We start from the raw sequence: 16,933 nt of genomic DNA, 5'->3' as shown, positions 1-16,933 counted from the left end.
TTACATTTGCTCGAAGATATTTCCATGTTATGTTTTTTACATATTTTTTTGGTTCATAAATTCCTTTTTGTAAATCGACTTCTCTCAAAAAAATCATCGTAAGGTCAGTGCGTAGAGGAGTGATTTTAGGTTTACCAAATTTTTACCCCAGTGTTTATGTTTAAATTCCATCTGTGAATTACATCGTCAGTGTAATTATTAAAATAGCTTTTTCGATAAACTACTGATGTTTTTTATTGTGGACTTTTGATGTCTGATATCAGTTTCGAAGGGTAGCCCCTGATACTCTACAATTCTCTATAACTTTACTCTAACCACATTTTTAAAAAGCTTTTCGAAGGTCTCTAAACCCAGTTTGTGTCTCTTTGTTAAACTTCTTCAGCTTTTCAGTGAGCTGTCGTAAAATAGAAACTGCATCACTCGTTGATCGCCCCTTTCTAAATCCGACTTGTTCCTTCACAAGCAAATACTCTGCTGTTCTGTTTAGACTTGTGTTTAAAATTCTTGCATGAAGATTCTCACTGTGTCAAGGAAGCTTGTTCCCCTGTAGTTTCCACTTTTTTTGGTTATGTTTTCTCGGTTCTTATATATTGATATTACCTCTGGTTTACTCCAACGTCCTGGTACATCTTTTAGCTTGCAGCGTATGTTAGAAACAAGAGTAGCAATGTAAGGTATAGTGATAACATTCCATTATTAACTAACCATTAATTCCTTCTTAACCTGTTCCTTTTGATTTTCTGTGGCTTTCAAAGCTGCTGTGAATTCTTTTACTGTTCTTTCATCTAAGTCTTTTCTCTTCTATTCCTAGACCTTTTTCTTTCTTCTGTCCCATGTTAGTGTCAGTAATATTATTCAAGCGAATTGTATTCTTTTCTGTTCTATTTCACGTTCTCGAAGTCTTACCCACTGTCTGCTGATGGCCATGAATATCATGCTCCATTCTACTAATGTATTTGTCTCAGGCTGACTGGTGGGATCTTTTCACTATCCTTATTTTTTTTTTGTAAAGCCTTTTCTGGTCATAGATCTCTCTTCTAGGACAGCCTTTCAAACTTATTTTTATATGCTCTTTGTTTTTCTTGTATTGCTTGCTTAATTCCTGTTGACCCAGTTTTTATCACACGCATTTGGCGATTTTTTCCGTACCTAATGTCCCATTTACAGCTGTTTTATGGCTTTTTCAATATTTGTCCATTCTTCTCCAATAGTGTCCGTAGAAGCTAATTATTCTAATTATTTTTCTAATTTATTTTGATAAAGACACATAAACCTGTGGAAAATATACTTTATAGACCTTTTCTTGCTTCTGTGTGGTAAAGGTTCTCTTCTACATCCATTTAGCCAAAGCGTTACTAATCAGCCCTTGGCACGTTCATACAAAAACATGCTACGTAACGCAGATTTTAAAAACATATAAAATACATAAACCTTAGGTGAAGGAAGTATCGGATTGCTAAACCTGATCGTAAACCCAATGAAGTACGTAAACAGAACGGAATGTGCCCCATGTTTGTCATAACCGCAAAAATCGCTCCGCTTTTGTTTCGACCTTAGTGCCTAAGAAATCTCAGTGCTCCAACATGGTTCATCAAGCATATAGTAGTACAAAAATGTCAACTTGGGTTCCAGAGTCCCATGGAAAGAGCTGTATATAATTCTGATTTGATATAGCTTCATCAATGGAAACCCACTACTGCTGTCGTACGTAGCAGTAGGTCTTTCCGAAGATAATCCAATGCAAACACGTTCATCAACACACCGTATCACTTACAGGCAAAAGCACACCTCCACTCAAGAACAACATCTAACGGAAGAGAACTGAAGAAGAACGCTTTGTTTACTTTCAAAATTCACAATCCACGTGGAATGTCTCAGAGCCTCACTTCTGTCGCTCGAGGCCGCACTCACCACAAAAATTTCAGGCAGAGAAATTGATGCAGAAGACGTAGGAGGGGGTATACGGAAGTGGATTACTGGGAGCAGATATGGTGGCAAAAATTGCTTACGATTAGTAGATACGTAATAAACTTAATGCATGGAAATAGGTACATATAACAGACGAGTTTCGAAGTGCACCTGTTCTTTTTTTTAACTGTGGTTGTTCCTTCGCTTTTCCGGTTCACATTCATATCGCCAGCAGTCGACCTGAGCAGCTTTAGAATCGTAGAAATGTCTGTGATGGATTTGTTATTCGGCTGACATCCAGTGGCTTCTCCTCATTCGAGGTCGCTTAGCTCTCCTGACTGACTGCTTCTACCGTTACAAACCAGCACTGCCTCACTGCGTTTACACTGCCAGGTCAGACACTGATGACATCTAGTGGTCAATTCTGCTTTCTGTATCGGTGTTCGGATACTTTGTATCAGACAGTGCATATCCACAGTACTGGCCATTAAAATTGCTATAGCCTAAAGATGACTCACTACAGAGGCCAAATTTAACCGACATGAAGAAGATGCTGTGATATGTAAATGATTATCTTTTCAGAGCATTCACACTAGGTTGGCACCGGTGGCGACACCTACAACGTGCTGACATGAGGAAAGTTTCCAACCGACTTCTCAAACACAAACAGCAGTTGACCGGCGTTGCCTGGTGAAACGTTGTTGTGATGCCTCGTGTAAGGGCCGAGCCGTGGCCGTGCAGTTCTGACGCTGCAGTCCGAAGCCGCGGGACTGCTACGGTCGCAGGTTCGAATCCTGCCTCGGGCATGGATGTTTGTGATGTCCTTAGGTTAGTTAGGTTTAAGTAGTTCTAAGTTCTAGGGGACTTATGACCTAAGATGTTGAGTCCCATAGTGCTCAGAGCCATTTGAACCATTAGAACCTCGTGTAAGGATGAGAAATTCGTACTATCACGTTTCCGACTTTGATAAAGGTCGGAACTCCGTGCTGGATCCCAACGGCCTCGTATCACTAGCAGTCGAGATGACAGGCATCTTATCCGCATGGCTGTAATGGATCATGCAGCCACGTCTCGATCACTGGTTCAACAGATGGGGACGTTTGCAGGACACAACCATCTGCACGAACAGTTCGACGATGTTTGCAGCAGCATGGACTATCAGCTCGGAGACCGTGGCTGCGGTTACCCTTAACGCAGCATCACAGACAGGAGCGCCTGCGACTGTGTACTCAACGTGGAACCTGGGTGCACGAACGGCAAAACGTCATTTTTTTCGGATGAATCCAGGTTCTGTCTACAGCATCATGACGGTCTCATCCGTGTTTGGCGACATCACGTTGAACGCACATTGGAAGCGTGTATTCGTCATCGCCATACTGGCGTGTCACCCGGCATGATGGTATGTGATGCCACTGGTTACACGTCTCGTTCACCTCTTGTTCGCATTGACGGTACTTTGAATAGTGGACGTTACATTTCAGATGTGTTACGACCCGTGGCTCTACGCTTCATTCGATCCCTGCGAAATCCTACATTTCAGTCGGATAATGCACGACCGTATGTTGCAGGTCCTGTACGGGCCTTTCTGGGTACAGAAAATGTTCGACTGCTGCTCTGGCCAGCACATTCTCCAGATCTCTCACCAATTCAATAGATTATCGATGAAGTTCTTTTTGAACTGTAACGTTTTCCTGGATTAATAACATTCTTGGTGATAACGTCGCACATTTTTTAAAAATTGTACCTATAAAATGAGAAGTATAGTTGTTCTGAAATGCATTGAAGTTCTAGATGTAATTCGGACCATAGAGCGTTCCATTGTATTTTAAACAAAGAATCACCAGTTTATGTCACTTCATTTAACTACAGTCACAAGTGATTTATACTGCTCAGAAACTCATTGTGACTGCGAGAGAGGGATTATCTCTGACTCGTGATACAATGACTGTTTATATAATGTGGAACATTACGTGCACAATGGACTGATTACTTCTGGTGTAGAATTGCGGAGAGTTGGATCTCACCGAAATTTTGATTAGCGGCATTGTTGAAAACTGCCTTTTTGAATATCGAATGCAGTTTTATTATGAATTATGACAACATTTCATCTCATACAATAGGATGATGTATACTGAAATGTGGCTAGGACGATCACTTACGGAAAAATATAATTTCGTAAATGGAAGAAGTATTTTCAGTTCTTTGGTTATTTTAACTTCTCCCTTGTCTGTGGCTCGGAACAATATTTGCTGTATCGTAACTCGTAGGGAAATTTGAATCCTGGGAAATCAGTGGAGCCTGCACTACGGTCGTTTATGCTCTATTTTAAGAGGTAAAATTCTGGACTTTATCAAAATTGACTTGGACAGTGATTCCCAAGCTGGACAGTGAGAACGTCATAGCACGCAATACGTATTTCCCCACGGCGTAAGATTGTGCGTCTGATTATTTTAAGATCGCCGCAATTCCGTAGAGCCACAGAGATTTTATTCCAGGTGCTAACTTGGACAACGAGAGTCAAAGTATGATTATGAGCTGTAACCTGAAATCATTTTGTTTTATAGACTTCGGAATTCAAAGCAGTAACCAAATTTCTTCCTGTGTGGGATCGTTTAAAATTAGTTGGAAAGCTACTTCTCTCGCCCATAAGTTTCCATTCAAATAAGTAGACATTATTCAGTCATATTAATTTTAACTTCAGTTTCTGGAGGGGGGGGGGGGGGGAGTTGAGAAGCTTAAGTACTATACCACACCTCGATAGCAAATTTCAATCGCACAAACTTTATCTCATACAAACATTGTGGGAACATACTAAAATGTAGACTTTCACGGCCGGAAATATCACGTCCAGCATAAGAAGAGGAGAAACGGAACGATCAGCTGTTGCGGAGCATGCTTTCCAGCCAGGGAACCACAACATTCGTTTCGAGGAGACGCAGGTACTAGAGGCCACAAGCGGATATTACGAAAGTCTATACAGGGAGGTATTCGAAATCGCTAAACACCCTCATAATTTCAATCGAAAGGAGGAGGGCGTGAAATTAAGCGGTATATGGATGCCCGTGTTAAAGAAGATGTGTACCACCCGTCCACTACTGGGTGATGGCAACGGCGATCGACGGCGACGGACAGCGGCTAATTGCACTGACGTTTTCAAAACACGTGACGTCACACCACGGCGCGGGAGCGCGCGGCCACAGAATTTAGCGGCAGTCCGTAGCGAGCCAGTGGGTGTGTTGGACCTTCCATCGAGCTACGGACCCTCTTGAAGATGTGTCCCGCAGTCGGAGACGAAACGTTGGCAATTGACACAGAATTCATCAACCGACCACCGCATAACAGCCCGGATAATTATAATGGACATGATTGTGGGAACAGGAGTAAAGCGCTGAAGTCAGCACTTCCTAAATTTGAGAGTTCTATGAGGGCTTGTCAACAGCGATTGAATTCATCTGCATAATTTGTACTGGGTCAGAATGATTTCGCATGTTATTGCGATATAATTTTCTTAGGTTTCTCTTCAATCTACTGAAACAGCAAGAGACAAATAAACCATTGGTAAAGGGACATGTAAAATTTTGCAACTTTTTATGTGTAATGTATGTTGCGCGTTTGTGGAGTAGTAGAATACCTTGTACAGCTTTGTTGGGGAGATGGCGGCAGACATCATCCGTCAGCCCAGAGAAAACAGCAGAGCGCTGGAACCAGAGACCATCACGAACCAGCTGGCCGCTAGAAGAACAACTGACTGTTTTACACTGATTGCCCAGATAATTGAGACCACTTCTGTAATAGCCGGTATTTCCAGTTTTGGCACGGATAACAGCGGCGACGCTTCGTGGCACGGAAGCGATTAAGCCTTGGTAGGTCGCTGCAATGAGTTGGCATCACATCTGCACACAAATCACTTACTCCCCTTAAATTCCGGGGAGAGGGCGATGAACTCTGACGCCGCGTTCTGTCACATCCCAGATGTATTCGATTGGTTTCAGATCTGGTGAGTTGGGGGACGCCAAATCAATTGTGGAACTCGCAACTGTCTTTCTCGGACCAATCCATCACACTCCTGGCCTTCTGACACGGCGCATTATCTTACTGAAAAATGCCACTGCCATCGGGAAACATTATCGTCGTGAAAGGGAGCACGTGGTCTGCAACCAGTGTTCGATACTCCTTGGCCGTTATGGTTCATTGCACGAGCGCCACTGGACTCATCAATGCCCACTTGAATGTTCTCCAGAGCACAAAGGAGCCGCCGCCAGCTTGTCTCCGTCTTGCAGTTCAGGTGCCCACGTGCTCTTCCCCTGGGAGACGACGGATTCGAGCCCTCCCACCGGAATCATGAAGAAGCTACATCCACATATATACCTCGCAAGGCCCCCAACGGTGTGTGGCGGAGGGCACTTTACGTGCCATTGTCGTTACCTCCCATTCCTGTTCCACTCGTGTATGATTCGCGGGAAGAACGACTGCAGGAAACCCTCCGTGCGCGCTCGAATCTCTCTAGTTTTACATTCGTGATCTCCTCGGGAGGTATAAGTAGGGGGAAGCAATATATTCGATACCTCATCCAGAAACGCGCCCTCTCGAAACCTGGACAGCAAGCTACACCGCGATGCAGAGCGCCTCTCTTGAAGAGCCTGCCACTTGAGTTTGCTAAACATCTCTGTAAGGCTATCACGCTTACCAAATAACCTGTGAAGAAACGCGCCGCTCTTTTTTGGATCTTCTCTATCTCCTCTGTCAACCAGCCCTGGTACGAATCCGACACTGATGAGCAATACTCAATTATAGGCCGAACGGGTGTTTGTAGGCCACCTCCTTTGTTGATGGACTACATTTTCTAAAGACTCTTCCAATGAATCTCAGACTTTCACCCGCTTTACCAACAATTAATTTTATATGATCAATCCACTACAAATCGTTACGTACTCATAATCCCAGATAGTTTACAGAAGTAACTGCTACCGGTGATTGTTCCTCTATCATATAATCATACAATAAAGGATCTTTCTTTTTATGTATTCGCAATACATTTCATTTGTCTATGTTAAGGGTCAGTTGCCACTCCCTACACCAAGTGCCTATCCGCTGCAGATCTTCATCCCAGAGTGTCTGGATACGCTGTTTGGGGATTTATCAGACCGTGAAAAGTTCTGCCACTGCGGTAACGTCAAGTATCGATGGACAGGTGTCCATTATAGTTGTAACTGTCGATGTCACGGTGTTAACATTGAGACATGCATGGGGCGTCGGCTGAGGAGGCCCCATCGTTAGGAATATTCGGTGTCCTCTGTGTTCAGACATACTTGTACTCTGCCTAGCATTGAAGTCCAATGTCAGTTCCGCCACCTGTTCTGTTTTATTCGTCTGCCCAGCCTGCCACGTCCGACAACTGCAATTACGGGTGGACGCCCAACCCGACGACGTCCGGACGTGGTTTAATATTGGTTTCGCCACGTGTTGAAGACATTCAACACAGCACCCCTCGAAGTCCCAACAAGTTGTCCAGTTTCCAAAATGCTCTTACCGAGCCTCAGAGCCGGCCCCAGTGGCGGGGCGCGGGGCGGTTCTAGGCGCTACAGTCTGGAACCGCACGACCGCTACGATCGCAGGTTCGAATCCGGCCTCGGTCATGGATGTATGTCATGTCCTTAGGTTAGTTAGGTTTACGTAGTTTTAAGTTCTAGGGGACTGATGACCTCAGAGTCATTTGAACCATTTGAACCGAGCCTCAGAGGTTTTAAAAATGTGCCCTCGGTCAGACTTAGGTAGATCGCCCGCCTTCCCCATTCTACACACAGGCAGCATACATGTACATGTAATACATGCACCATGTTTGTGTCTGACTGGCAGTCATTCCTCGCTAGATGACGCTGCCATCGCCTGGACGGGCTTGTGTCGACAGTTGGTTGGTGGAAATAATGTTCTGGCTGATCATTGTATAAAGGCTCTTAATACCGCTATTTGCTTTCTCTGACAGTCAAAACAAGTTGTTCCTCCTCAGCGATCGCTTTCCGAAGTGCTGACGATTGCTTAGTGGTACGGAGGAAATCGTGGAAAGTAGTTCATTGCATCTGTTAGCAGTGAGACGCGAGAATATGAACACTATGTGAATGGATACGAAATGAAGTAAATAACCTAACGAGCTTCATAAGCATTCGTCTTTCTTCAGTATAGCTTCAACCTACGTTTATTGTCATGCAGTCATCGTCATGAAATCTGTCGTTCCAATGGATACATTTAAAACTACTGCAGCTGCACATTCGTCCTCGCTGTTCTGAGCCGTTGCAGCAGTGAACTCCAATTTGACGTTTAGGCTTCAGCAAGTAGCTGCAGTCGTTTACGTATTCCACGCTGACGTAGATCCAGCAGCAAACCTCGTAGTGATTAGCTCTCACGTTAAATTTACTTTAATTTTTATTGTAGGTCCGTCCGGGGCAGAACCCTTCAAAACTCTTTGAAATCCTCGATAAGTTCAGTACTTCAAAAACAGAAAAAAACAGTTACTTTTCAGTTAGGCAAACGCAACATATGCAGCGGCTAATGATGCCTGTCTGGAGATTACAATTTCTGAATGTCCTCTCACTGCCCATGCAGCTCCCTCGCCATTGAGAGACAACTTCGTGGGTCTGTGGGAGGAGTGGTTAGCGTTGGAGAAAAAGCTGAGGCCGGCGAAACCGACGACACGACCGCGGCGCATCTCCTTACGGCGACAGCGACGGCAGCAACTACTTTTAACGCACCTCCGGATAGGAAACTGTCCTTTGACGCATGGGTCCCTCCTTCGGCAGGACGACCAACTTGTGTACAGTTCTTGTAGTGCAAACCTTTTCCTACGCCAAACTGTAACTAAATGCGCTTTATACCAAGCAATTAGGGCCGCAACCCACAGACCAGTTGACCTCGGTTTTAGATGATGAACTGAATGTGTTTCGTGTGTTAAGATTCTATTTCATGACTGATCTCGTCGATAGTGGCTTAGGTAGAATAATTTACTTTGTTTGTAAGATGGTTGCTACATCGTTTCATTTCCTGTTGACCCTGAAGACACACTTTCATGTTGCACTATTTTGAGGTTGTGTCTTTACAGTCTATGTATTTTACTCACACACTGCCCTGACTTGTCCCTGTTTTGTTGTTTGTGAACAAATGTGAGGAAGGTAACCCCAAGATGGTTGTAGATTCCAATTTTTTAATTTACGTTTTGTTGGTTGCTGCTAGCAATTAATAACCACTGTTGTGTTCTTTTTGTTAAGTGTGGGTGCTGACGAAATAGCAGCTTAGCGCAATATACAAGCCAGTACCATCACAAAAACAGTCATTCAAAGTAAATAAAGCAAACGAATGTTCACTTTAAATTTTGATTTATTCGAAACATTTGCAAATTCATTTCAAACAATTTCTAAAAAGCGTACATTAAAATTTTCTTCATGACAAGGCTACAATCAAGGCTGACCCAATTTTTAAGGACACTTCACATTGTTAGTCACATCAAAACCAGGGACTTGAGTTTTACTGGGTACGAGAAATTTACAAGCGAATGCCTTCTTCTTCGGTGGTTCAGTAACACAAAAGGACGTTTTAATGGGTCAGACCTTCTTTGGAGTAAATGCTCTTATCTTTGGAGGCCCTGTGACTATGAAGGCTGCCTTAATAGGACACACCTTCCGTTCAGTAAAGGCCCTTTTCTTCGGTGGGCCTGTAACGATAAAGGCTGTTTTGATCGGAAATGGTCCTGTTTTTAAGGGCGTTACTTTCATAAGGCCAACACTAAGAGATGCTCTCAAACGACAATATTCTGTAAAGATAGAGGTGGTTGCCAAACATTCCTTATTGGAGGGCTCATCATGTATATCCAACTTCTCAATAGAGGGCTCATCAGGCCATTGTGCAGTACTTTCTGCTGAGTCTGGTGGTGGCTCAGATTCTCTTTCCAACTTCTCGTTATAGGGCTCATCAGGCCATTGTGCAGTACTTTCTACTGAGTCTGGTGGCGGCTCAGAATCTCTTTCCAACTTCTCATTATAGGGCTCATCAGGCCATTGTGCAGTACCTTCTACTGAGTCTGGTGGCGGCTCAGAAACTCTTTCCAACTTCTCGTTATAGGGCTCATCAGGCCATTGTGCAGTACTTTCTACTGAATCTGGTGGCGGCTCAGAATGTCTTTCCAACTTCTCGTTATAGGGCTCATCAGGCCATTGTGCAGTACTTTCTACTGAGTCTGGTGGCGGCTCAGAATCTCTTTCCAACTTCTCGTTATAGGGCTCATCAGGCCATTGTGCAGTACTTTCTACTGAGTCTGGTCGCGGCTCAGAATGTCTTTCCAACTTCTCGTTATAGGGCTCATCAGGCCATTGTGCAGTACTTTCTACTGAGTCTGGTGGCGGCTCAGAATCTCTTTCGAACTTCTCGTTATAGGGCTCATCAGGCCATTGTGCAGTACTTTCTACTGAGTCTGGTGGCGGCTCAGAATCTCTTTCCAACTTCTCGTTATAGGGCTCATCAGGCCATTGTGCAGTACTTTCTACTGAGTCTGGTGTCGGCTCAGAATCTCTTTCCAACTTCTCGTTATAGGGCTCATCAGGCCATTGTGCAGTACTTTCTACTGACTCTGGTGGCGGCTCAGAATCTCTTTCCAACTTCTCATTATAGGGCTCATCAGGCCATTGTGCAGTACTTTCTACTGAGTCAGTTGGTGGCTCAGATTCTCTTTCCAACTTCTCGTTATGGGGCTCATCAGGCCATTGTGCAGTACTTTCTACTGAGTCTGGTGGCGGCTCAGAATCTCTTTCCAACTTCTCGTTATAGGGTTCATCAGGCCATTGTGCAGTACTTTCTACTGAGTCTGGTGGCGGCTCAGAGTCTCTTTCCAACTTCTCGTTATAGGGCTCATCAGGCCATTGTGCAGTACTTTCTACTGAGTCTGGTGGCGGCTCAGAAACTCTTTCCAACTTCTCGTTATAGGGCTCATCAGGCCATTGTGCAGTACTTTCTACTGAGTCTGGTCGCGGCTCAGAATGTCTTTCCAACTTCTCGTTATAGGGCTCATCAGGCCATTGTGCAGTACTTTCTACTGAGTCTGGTGGCGGCTCAGAATCTCTTTCCAACTTCTCGTTATAGGCCTCATCAGGCCATTGTGCAGTACTTTCTACTGAGTCTGGTGGCTGCTCAGAAACTCTTTCCAACTTCTCGTTATAGGGCTCATCAGGCCATTGTGCAGTACTTTCTACTGAGTCTGGTGGCGGCTCAGAATCTCTTTCCAACTTCTCGTTATAGGGCTCATCAGGCCATTGTGCAGTACTTTCTACTGAGTCTGGTGGCGGCTCAGAATCTCTTTCCAACTTCTCGTTATACGGCTCATCAGGCCATTGTGCAGTACTTTCTACTGAGTCTGGTGGCGGCTCAGAATCTCTTTCCAACTTCTCGTTATAGGGCTCATCAGGCCATTGTGCAGTACTTTCTACTGAGTCAGGTGGTGGCTCAGCATAACTCTCTAATTCCTCACCCACTGGCTCGTCTTGCCAGTCTGCAAGAGATGCCACTGAGGGTGCTGGTGGTCTAGCATCCATCTCTAACTGCATATCGGGGGGCTGAGATAGGGATTCGGCAGTAGTCGCGGGTTCTGATGCTGGAGGCACGGCAACTGTCTCGAGCTGATCTGTTTTCTCATCTAGTCTTCTTCTCTGAGCGGGATGGTGTTGGCGAGTCCACTCCTGTTGGCAGAATACAGAAAGCTCGGTAAGAGACATGGAACACAAAATCATATATGTGTATTCAATGTACATAACTAGAATAATTCTGTAACTATCAGTTTGTTGCTTTTAACTATGGTAGAAGGAGAACAGTTCTAAAAATAATTGATGTCTGATTATTAATGTTCGTTTGGCGCAGCTGTAATATGCTGGAACTTTTTGTGTGTACTTATTTGCGTTTAATGTTTCAGTACGAATTTTTCAGTTGCGTGTGAGTTCAGGTAATAGTGGAGATGACGACAAACGCGATGCAACATATAATTCCGATTTACGTGTATATTTAATACTGTTTATCCCAGCAGTTAAAGATGTGTCCACTTTTTATGTAATGGTCATGTATACGTACAAGTTACGGTTATGTGGGCAAGTTCAGTATATTAAATCTATTGACCCTCACAGCTCGCACTTGTTATGGGCCGATACCTGCTTGAATGGTTCACCGGCGTTGCATCTGATTTTGTGGTGTAACTAGCTCTTCATTTTTACGAGGGAAACGCTCGTCGTCTTCTGGGACGCCACCTAAATATTCAGTGGCTACTTGGTAATACTGTGACTTTACAAATACCATCCGACACCATACTTGGGAGCCTTTCTACCAGCGGTAACGTTGTTTGTATCGATTGTGGTTGTTCTCGTGAAGCATATGAAATAACTTGGGAGGCACTTGCCCTCTGAAAAGTAGTGCACGCTATTCCAATGAAGTCCAACTATTACAAAGAAGAAGCTGCAGTGGTTTGTGACATACAGTAACGAGACCACCTATTGTTTGGTGGACCCAAACACATTCGAAGGTGACAGCGTGAATCCAATGTGCATTGACAGGATACCGGAAAAGGCAAACTCAAAGGGCGTTCCTACTTGTAAACGGATATGCACGGAAGTAAATAGAACACAGAATGGACAGAGAAAAATTGCACTTGAAGTGAGTTTTGTAACTCCCTGAGAAAAGACATACTGGTTAGCGCCGCATTAAGTTAAAAGTTCTCGGAAGAGGGAAATTGTTTTCTACTGGAAGTAGAGTAACCATCCGCTGAAAAGACTTCCACCACCAACTGTTAGTGATAAGCCTTGGTCTTCGTCAGACTATTCCACCACCAGCTCTAAGTAACAAACATAGGACTTTTAGAGAGGACTGTAAAGATGATAATGATTTACAATGTAAGGGCATTATTATGCTGTTATATCAGTCACTAACAGTTCATCAGGCAAAGCCAATAAACACTAACCGATAATCTAAAACTACTCTCCATCTTCCTCAACTAGTTCTCTTAAAATTTAACTACGTATTATTTGTGCAGGAGAAACCTGAAACATGGAAACCTCAAATTACTACATCTTTACCTAAGCAAGGATTAAATCATTACCCCGAAACAGAGCAAAACAGCTGTATAAGCCACTAAGTGTGCAACAGGAATTCCACTATTAAACGCTGGGCAGAGTGAGCGAATGGGTGGAAAGAGTTTATTGAAGGCCTCTACGAGGGATAGAAATGGATGTTGAGATGATAGACGTAGGGGTCCAGTGATGGCACTTATCAGAGTTTCGACGCACATACGGTCAAATAAATCTATAGACGTCGACTGCATATCTACATTTCTAAAATCATGAGTGAAAGTGAAAACCAAACAACTTTTCAAGTTCGATTGAAGGATTTTATAGTCTACAAACTACACAAAATTCCGAAGGGTTATAAGAGCGAGAACTACCGAAAAATCGACTGACAAGTATAACACACCGAAGAATGGAAAAGAAAGCTTTGATTGAGGAAAGGTGCTGCGAATACATAGAAAGAAAGATCCCATATCACTTAGCTACAATATAGCAGGTCAGCAACTGGAAGCAGGTAATTCCATAAATTATCTGGGAGTACGCATTAGGAGTGATTTAAAATGGAGTGAACATATAAAGTTGATCGTCGGTAAAGCAGATGCTAGACTGAGAGTCATTGGAAGAATCCTAAGGAAATGCAATCCGAAAACAGAGGAAGTAGGTTACAGTAGGCTTGTTCGCCCACTGCTTGAATACTGCTCAGCAGTGTGGGATGCGTACCAGATAGGGTTGATAGAAGAGGTAGAGAAGATCCAATGGAGAGCAGCGTGCTTCGTTACAGGATCATTTAGCAATCGTGAAACCGTTACGGAGATGATAGATAAACACCGGTGGAAGATGCTGCAGGAGAGACGCTCAGTAGCTCGGTACGGGCTTTTGTTAAAGTTTCGAGAACATACCTTCACCGAGGGGTCAAGCACTATATTGCTCCCTCCTACATATATCTCGCGAAGAGACCATGAGGATAAAATCAGAGAGATTAGAGCCCACACAGAGCCATACCGACAATCCTTCTTTCCACGAACAATACGAGACTGGAATAGAAGGGAGAACCGGTAGAGATACTCAAGGTACGCTCCGCCACACACCGTCAGGTGGCTTGCGGAGTATGGATGTTGATGTAGGAAAAGGCACCAGAGAGGCACCTCTGACGTCGCTCATTATTGTAGAAGCAAGACTGCAAAAAGAGTTCCACGATGTAAAATAGTGGAATATGTTTCAGTTTCTCAGTCTTTCGCCCATACTATTCAGTCTGCCCATCAGCGAAATGATGACGAAAGTAAATGAAAGGATCATGTGTGGGTTTAAATTCAGGATGGAAGGATGTCAGTGATAAGATTCAGTGGTGGCACTGCTGTCATCAGTAAAAGTGAAGGGAAATGTTACACTGGGCTGTTATTTTGAATCAGAAACAGTGTTGCACAAAGTAGCAATTATACGAGAGACGGTTCCTGAATATAGTATGGCGGTATGCTTCATTTCTTCTTTTGGTGAGCTCAATGGTAGAGCCATTTGAAAAACTAACTAAATTTCTTAACATTGTTTAGAATCTAGTCGCACAGATAAAGCAATCTTTGTTTGTAAGCTATGGCTAACCTCTAGAGGTGTGATTACTTCCATTTACTTCATTTTGTGAGAAGTTTCCATGGATGTGTTATGGGTGTGTTAATGAAGAAAGTATTTTTCGCTGCACTGGGTGATATAATTGATCAGTGATTGTCAGATCAGAGCAATTTCTGATCCTGTTATTGTGGGAGGCGTGTTTTTGAACAGTACTGCGTATTCAAGGATCACACAGGTAATGTGTTTGCTTTCAGCACGTTCAGCAGTGGATGTGACGTTTTTATGTACTCCGGTGAAAGTTTTTCATTTGGTGTTTTCAGCCAGAAGACCGTTTTGAGGCATCTGACCACAGTTGTCTATACTCAACAGCTAGCTCCTTTATTTGTGTACGACTACTGCAAGCTACACCTATTTGAACCACCACACCGTCGTGACGCTTTGGAACCAAAGTGACGATTGCTTGATACCACATGAAGTGTCCCGTTAAAAGATATCTCTTTTAGTAAGTTGTGCCATAAATCTCATTTCTGTCCAGTTCGTTTCAGTACCTCCTCAGCAATTATCGAATCTATCCAGTTGTGTAAGGCAGGTAAAAAATGAGCTGACAAAACATATCCCATGTTTCATTACTGCTTCGGGATGCAGAGTATTAGACATTTACGAGAGTCAGCTTCAGATAAGTGCTGTACGCCACTCACCAGATCATCACGTAAGAACCCAATGCACTCTCCAGCTGCCGCCTGCGAATGCAGATGTTCGACCCACTGCATCTGTACAAAAAGGAAAGAAAAATTTTTTGTAGTTAACGTATGTACCCACAGGAACACTACAGACTACATCTATAGCTGAAACCATTTAACACCAACATAAAATAGACTGGAAAGTGCTACAGAATCGATCCTGATGCCGAACCAATTAAATTTGAAGTGAGGAGGGCCCTAGTGTGATGACTGACTTTTCCAGTGCATACAGCTTATTGAGTATGAGTACTTCAAGGCTAGTAAATACAGATGTAGGAATAAATACTTGACATGATGGTAATTCACCGGCCATATCACATAGTTAAATAGAGAGCTGTGTAAAGTTAAAGAAAGCGGCCATCAGCAATAATCCAAAACTCAGTCGAAGTAAGTATCTTGGTGTTAGTGGGTACAGTGTCGCAATCGGCCACATAGCAACGAAAAAGTAGAGACAAGATCAATAGCGAAGAAAACAGGAAAAGCGACGCTTGGAAATAACCACATTCAGAACAAAGAATGGATAGCCTTATAGGTCAATATAGAAATTTGATTCCAGAACACCTTAAGGCAGAAAAAGACAGGTTTGAAGACAGCGGAAAGAGATCTTTATATTGTTGTTGTGGTCTTCAGTCCTGAGACTGGTTTGATGCAGCTCTATTCATTACTTCCTCATTAGTTATGTGATGTACCCATCTAATCTTCAGCATTCTTCTTTAGCACCACATTTCGAAAGCTTCTATTCTCTTCTTGTCCAAACTACATATTGTCCAATTTCACTTCCATACATGGCTACACTCCATACAAATACTTTCGAAACGACTTCCTGACCCTTAAATCTATACTCGGTGTTAACAAATTTCTCTTCTTCAGAAACGGTTTCCTTGCCATTGCCAGTCTACATTTTATATCCTCTCTACTTCGACCATCATCAGTTATTTTGCTCCTCAAATAGCAGAACTCCTTTACTACTTTAAGTGTCTCATTTTATTATCTTATTCCCTCAGGTTCACCCGACTTAATTCGACTACATTCCATTATCCTCGTTTTGCTTTTGTTGATGTTCATCTAAATTTTCGTGAGTGAGTGACGTCCGTTAGTGAGCACATGGTGTGTGTGTGTGTGTGTGTGTGAGTGTGTGTGCGCGTGTGTGTGTGTGTGTGTGTGTGTGTGTGTGTGCTACTGCTGTGTTGTACGTCGTCAGGAAACGGAGTGGTGCTCACCTTCGGAGCTTTGGTGACCTGCTCCAACTCGACCAGCCGTCGATGCCCCTGCATCGTCTTCCTTCGGCCGAAACAAGGACAGCACGCTGTCCAGTATCTCCTCCAACCCATCTGCAGCAGAGAAGAGCCTGTTCCACAAGCTGCCGAATGGTTTACGGTATAGTAATTGCTGCACTGTGCTGCACAGTAGAATCTTTCCTGTTGTCACCATACTGTGAAATAGATGGCGTGTTCAGCACCGCAAAAAACCAATTTGTGGCAACGTCGAGTAGTTCCAAAAGAAGGGAAAGTTTTCAGATAGAGAAATAGTTTTAGCAGTTGTTAAACGGCTCTGGTATTGTCACGTAGAAACCACAGTCAAGTTCTTAAGTTAGGTTGGTCAATGAAGTACTATATTTAGACTTGAAACACGTTAGTT

General features: G+C 43.5%; 1 protein-coding gene across 1 annotated transcript; it reads right to left on the bottom strand.

Moving 5' to 3' along the window:
• Positions 1–9,500: 9,500 nt before the first annotated feature.
• LOC126294085 (cell surface glycoprotein 1-like) lies at positions 9,501–11,492 on the bottom strand. The gene has a single exon (XM_049987152.1). It carries the CDS (start codon positions 11,490–11,492, stop codon positions 9,501–9,503), a length of 1,992 nt encoding a protein of 663 aa, XP_049843109.1.
• Positions 11,493–16,933: the final 5,441 nt, after the last annotated feature.

The sequence above is a fragment of the Schistocerca gregaria genome, chromosome 1 (assembly GCF_023897955.1).
Source record: "Schistocerca gregaria isolate iqSchGreg1 chromosome 1, iqSchGreg1.2, whole genome shotgun sequence".
Lineage (NCBI taxonomy): Eukaryota > Metazoa > Arthropoda > Insecta > Orthoptera > Acrididae > Schistocerca > Schistocerca gregaria.
This window is presented reverse-complemented; position numbering and strand designations above follow the sequence as displayed.

What these genes read in the sequence shown, in the direction of transcription:
- LOC126294085 (XM_049987152.1), bottom strand. Translation starts at nt 11,492, where the DNA reads ATGCAGTTAGAGATGGATGCTAGACCACCAGCACCCTCAGTGGCATCT.